Source organism: Vitis riparia, chromosome 18 (assembly GCF_004353265.1).
Source record: "Vitis riparia cultivar Riparia Gloire de Montpellier isolate 1030 chromosome 18, EGFV_Vit.rip_1.0, whole genome shotgun sequence".
In the NCBI taxonomy this organism is placed as follows: Eukaryota; Viridiplantae; Streptophyta; class Magnoliopsida; order Vitales; family Vitaceae; genus Vitis; species Vitis riparia.
In genome coordinates this window covers 18,850,691-18,856,224 of record NC_048448.1, presented here as the reverse complement: position 1 = coordinate 18,856,224, position 5,534 = coordinate 18,850,691, and the positions used below count along the sequence as shown (strand labels likewise).

Sequence of the window (5,534 nt, the reverse complement as noted above, 5' to 3'; positions counted from 1 at the left end):
AATATATAATATCACATTATTTATATTATAAAGAATCAATATTATTCATTACAATGATGATCTTATAACATTACATATAAATTATATAAAATTTTGCTAAGATTTCCTTTTCATAAGCGTTTAGATCAATGAAGGCTTAAAATCACACAAGATTTTACAAATTTGTTTTTTTTTTAAAAAACAGTTTTTTACTTTTCTTAATCAAATGTATTTTCGAAAAAGAAAAAAAAATATAAAATGAAAACTAAAAATGCTTTTCAAACCAAACACTACCTAATAATTAAAATTAATTTTTAAGCATTAAGATATTGGTATTTTATACATCTAAAATTATAATAAAAAAATTCAATTTATGTTGTACACTTAAGAGCTTACTTTGAGGATGATTCTCTAAAAAAAATAACTTCGTCTAGATTTTACAAAAGTAATCTTTCCACGCGTGGGGTTTTCAGCACGGTAACACCCCATTAGCATATATAAAAGAAGAAAAACAGGCAACACTTATGGTCTACATTTGGTGTTGCAAAGCAATATACGAACATTATTACAAGGTAATTAATCTCACACTGGAAAACCAAATATAGAACTCCACACATGCCATTGATCCAAAGAATCAATAGCTTGAAAGACTAATTAAAGTGAATTACATACTTAGTGGGAGGGTGACAAGAAATTAACAAGTTCTCGCCAAGCTGAATTACCCAGAACCACCAAGAAGAGTCTTGAGTCTTTTCACTTCATTATCATCAAGAAAAGTGGTCTTCTCTATCAATTCAGAAGGCAAGTTGTTGCTAAACAGCGCATTGCTGAGGATTTGGAGGCCAGGGTTCGGGCTACCGAAGCTAACCCAAAGAAGTGCCTGTGTCCGACCAGTATTCACCTGGAAATGCAGCAACCCTTGAGGGAAAACCATGATCTCCCCCTCTTTGAGTGTCTTCAAGTAGACGGTATTATCCGAAGAAATTAAACCAGCAGTCACAGAGCCCTTGGCTATGAGAATTATCTCTGAAGCGCCGGGGTGAGTGTGCATTGGAATCACACCGCCAGGGGCTATGTCTGCTCGTGCCATGGAGACGCCAAGGCCATTCAAGCCTGGAAACTTATCAACAAATGCTGTGTTGATGGCGGCATTGAAGAGGGTTGAGGTGTTTCCAGGCACACTTAGGCCTGAATACATGAAATCATCAGCTGTTACTTCTGCAGGCGTCTTGCAGGAGTAGCCTGCAGGGCCTTGTGGGGCTGTCAAGTCCGCCACACAGAAGTCTTGGACTGCTGCATGTGAGGAGGAGACGAGGAGGAAGGAAAACAAGGCAAGAATGTGAAGCATTTTGTCTGGTGAGTTTGGTATATGATAGATGTGGGGCTAAGTACTTGATTCTATTACACCAAACCTTGATTAGTATTTATAGTTCAGCATTTGTCTTGGGGGAGCGCCATTTTTGTATGGAAAGGGAATTACTTTTTGTATGGAAAACCTCTTATTGATCAGAAGTTGGTGGGACTTCAAATTCAAAGTGGCCTTCCCTTGTGATTATTTTCATGGATAAAGATGCAAATGTATGCTTAGTCATCAATCTTCATCATTCCAAAGAAGACTTTTTTTTTTGGAGAGTTGATCATATTAGAGGTAATTAAGAGGATGACCAAGTCATGGCATAGCATTAATGTTGAAGAAGATTAACCATTTGTCCAACTTGTGGGATAACATGAAAGCTATCATTCTATGTTTATCACAGATTTGTTTGATCAAGCTTGATCTTGCATGAGTAGCCTATAAGGCTTGTGGCATGGGGGCTGTCAAGTATAATGCAGAAGTCCTGGATTGCAGTATGGGAGGATGATATGATGAAGAAAAGAGGAGACGATGACCGGGTTTCGGGTCACTTGGAATCCGGGATGATCAGGTTTTGGGTCATATAGGATTCAAGGATATGACATTAGGGTTATATTTGATTCCTGGAAATGTTCAATAATAATTTTCTCATATTTAATTATACTTTAGAAAATACTAAAAAAAAAATAAAGGAAGTTAAAATCAATTAAATGAGTTTGAAATATTGTATAAATATAATTTATTGGTTTTAAATTTATTTTTTATTTTCTTTCGATTTTCCTTTCCTTCCATATTTTCTCTCTTTTCTCTTAAATTTTACTGCAACCAAACAAAGGTTAGAACTAATTAACCAAAAGAAGCAATGGCTTAATTACTTATCGATCAACTAGACAATGGTCCCGTCAGACAAAATTAGTACAATAATAATAGTAATTTTTACTCCATGGAATAATAGACTTGAGTTAGTGAACCGGGTCACCTATGGATATATTCTACCCGGCCCAGGTCCAAATCAAGAGAGAGTGTATGCAGCCACCATGATGTACATGTTTGAATTTTTAAAATATCAAATATCTCTATATATGTATGTGGATCATTCTGAAGCATAGATTCTACAATTATTCCATCGGAAATATTTTTAAATAAATGAAAATATATATTTTTTCTAACATATTGTTAGGGTGATGATATTGTGGCTTTTCCATCAAAATATTTCTATAACTTATGGCAGGTTGAAGATATTTATCTGTGTAAAATTATGCGCCAAGTGAATTAAGGAACTGATTATGAAGAGAAAATTGAAAACCCTATGCCTAAGGAGAAGAAGAGAGAAGGTATAACAAATAAAACCAAGTAAAGTGAGAGTGAACATCAATAAAAAGAAGGAAATAACAAATACCAATGACAGATGGGACAGGGGAAGGATCCCAAAGATTAAAGTGAACCAAATCAAAAGGTTTTATTGATTTAGATTTTGAAAGTACAAAGGGTAATCTATGGCTCTTAGCCAATTGGCAAGAGGAACAAAAATCAATAGATTTAGAAAATTTCAAATTATAGCTCCTCATAACTTGAGTAACTACGTTAGAAGCAGGGTGTCCTAGTCTATTCTGCCACAATATGATATTATTGTGCTGAGTGAACATGGTTGAAGGATAGTTGAGTAACAAGAACTAAAGGTGAAGCTGATGAAAATGAGACAGCAAGGGATGGCAAAGTAGTGGCCAATGATGAAACTTTGTAGAGTCCATCTTCAAGTATTCCCTGAAGAAGTAAACTCCTCGAATCTTGATCCTTCACAAGAAAATGAGATGGATAGAATTCAACAAAAGTTTGATTATTATAACAAAGCTTAGTGACACTGATGAGTTGTTTTGAGATTCAAGTAATGTGCAAGACATGTTTTAAATGAATCAATTTCACAGGACTAGAAATCATAGCATTACCAATATGTGAAATTCCAATTGACTTACCATTGACCACCATAGCCTGCTCCTCACCAAGAAACACACATGGATCTATCAAGTTGCCAAATTTTGGTGTAAAGTGATGTGTTGCTCCAAAATCCATATACCAAGGAGTATCACAATTATTAAAGGGTATAGTAGGAGATGTTGAAGTGGTGAGCATTGTAGCTATGGGATTTGGAAGTTGAGCCTTGGATTGAGAATTTGGAAACTGTGGCTGATAGTTTAAGTTGGCTCAATGATAACAATTAAAGGCTATATGACCGAACTTCCCACGAATTTGACACTATGACTTTGGTCTAAAATTTCCAATTCCTTATTTCTGAAACAATTTGGAAGATGATTGTGGTTTCCTTGAGGTTTTTCGAGGATGCTAGGCTGGGAGTTTGGACGAAAAGACTAATGGAGATTAATAGGCTTGTTTGGAAAAGATGAATATGAACTTTGTGGATATTTGGGAAAATTTGATTGCTGATTTTTGTGAAATTTGTTTTGGTCGAGATAAGTAGTGAGGTTAACATGGGGAAAATGAAGTTGTTATGCAATATTCCTTTGTTCCAACCGATATCCATAGGTGTAAAGAAGACTATGAACCTCTTTTATAGAAGGCTTATTAGATCTATTATAGATGGAGGTTACAAATCCATCATATTCCTTAATCAATCCATTCAGAGTATAAATCAGTTTATTTTTGTAAGATAATGGCTCACCCATAAAAGAATACTTATCAAAGACTTCCTTAATACGAGCAAGATACTTAGAAAGGGTAATACCTTCATTTTTAATCTTCGGAAGTTGAGAGTTCAGCCCTAGCACAGTAGCAATCGAAGGAGAATGATATACTCTGTTCAGAGTTCTTATATTTCCCAAGTAGTCTTGTATTCTACGATTCTTCCCACCATGGTAGGAGTTAAAGAAGAATAGATCTAGCTCATGACAAGTCTATTCATTTGTTCCCATTGTATGAAGAGTGGGTTGATCTGCAATAGGGCATCATCCAAGAATTTGGTTGGTATAGGTGTCTCTTCCTTAATGAAATCTTCCAACCCGTTGGCTATGATCACATTCAGAAGCTGACTTTTCCAAAGTAGCAAATTCATTTCAACAAGTTTGATAGTTAAGGACTAAGAGAGAGAGATGGGTAATTGGTTTGGGAAATGTTCAGAATGAGGGTTAGAGTTGGGTTAAAATTTTGGGGATTTGTAGTTAGGGTTGTCAAAGAAGAAGTTATGTTGGACATCTTTAGCTCTAATACCAATATTGAATTGTAGGCAAGGAATAAAAGAAAAAACTGAGAAAACAGACAGAATAGAAACAAGGAATATTCTAAAATTCCAGCACTCACACAAAATGAGCCTGGACTGAATTTATATAGCATTGGAAAGAAGTATTACAATAGAGAAAATCTAAAACAAACCATATATGTGGCAAAGCCTAATACAAAGGAATATTTCCTACACCCAAGCATAAATAGAAAATATAACAAATTACATTACTTAACACCAACAGATAAATAATGTTCTTCAATATAACTAAATGGAATTATATATATAATTGGGAAAATCCTAAATGCCAATGAAATAAAAAAGATAAAAGTGTTTACAAAAATCTAAAAATATTTACCACTCCTTTTCATAAAAGAAAATTTTAAAATAAAATAAAATTTAATTAACATAACAAAACCAAAAAATAAAGAAAATGTTTAAATGAATCCATAATGAAGTCTAACTAGGAATTAATGTTGAACCAATCCAAATTACATAGAGAACAAATGACTTGACAAAATAAAACCTAATTAAAACAAAAAAAAAACTATAAAAAAAAAAAAGAAAAAAATTAAATGACTCCATCACAAAATAGAATCTAATCATCTACAAGCCTATTGTCATTTTCATATTCATCACCATCACTATAATCATCTTCAACTCCACCTTCCATCTCTCTTAAATCAACACCATTTTCTCTATCAACTGTGCACACTTCCACCTCCACAACTACCCAAAACCCATCGTCTCCACTCCTCTCCACCACCTCCTCCACAAATGATGTTGTTCTGGGTGTTACGTATTTGAATATAGTGTTCCCAAGGATTAAACTGGTGAGAATGTTAGATACATAGAGTTGACGTAATTGGGGCAGATGAAATACATGCACCGACACTCCAAATACTCCGGCGACTTCAAGACTCACAACATCCTCTACTAGCATCTTTATTGTAACACCCCAAATTAGCT

At 34.4% G+C, this 5,534-nt stretch overlaps 1 protein-coding gene across 1 annotated transcript; it reads right to left on the bottom strand.

The window, feature by feature from the left end:
• Positions 1-389: 389 nt before the first annotated feature.
• LOC117907675 (germin-like protein) lies at positions 390-1,333 on the bottom strand. The gene has a single exon (XM_034821300.1). The coding sequence runs from the start codon at positions 1,325-1,327 to the stop codon at positions 698-700; it is 630 nt and encodes a 209-aa protein (XP_034677191.1). The 5' UTR covers positions 1,328-1,333; the 3' UTR covers positions 390-697.
• Between the last annotated feature and the right edge of the window lie 4,201 nt (positions 1,334-5,534).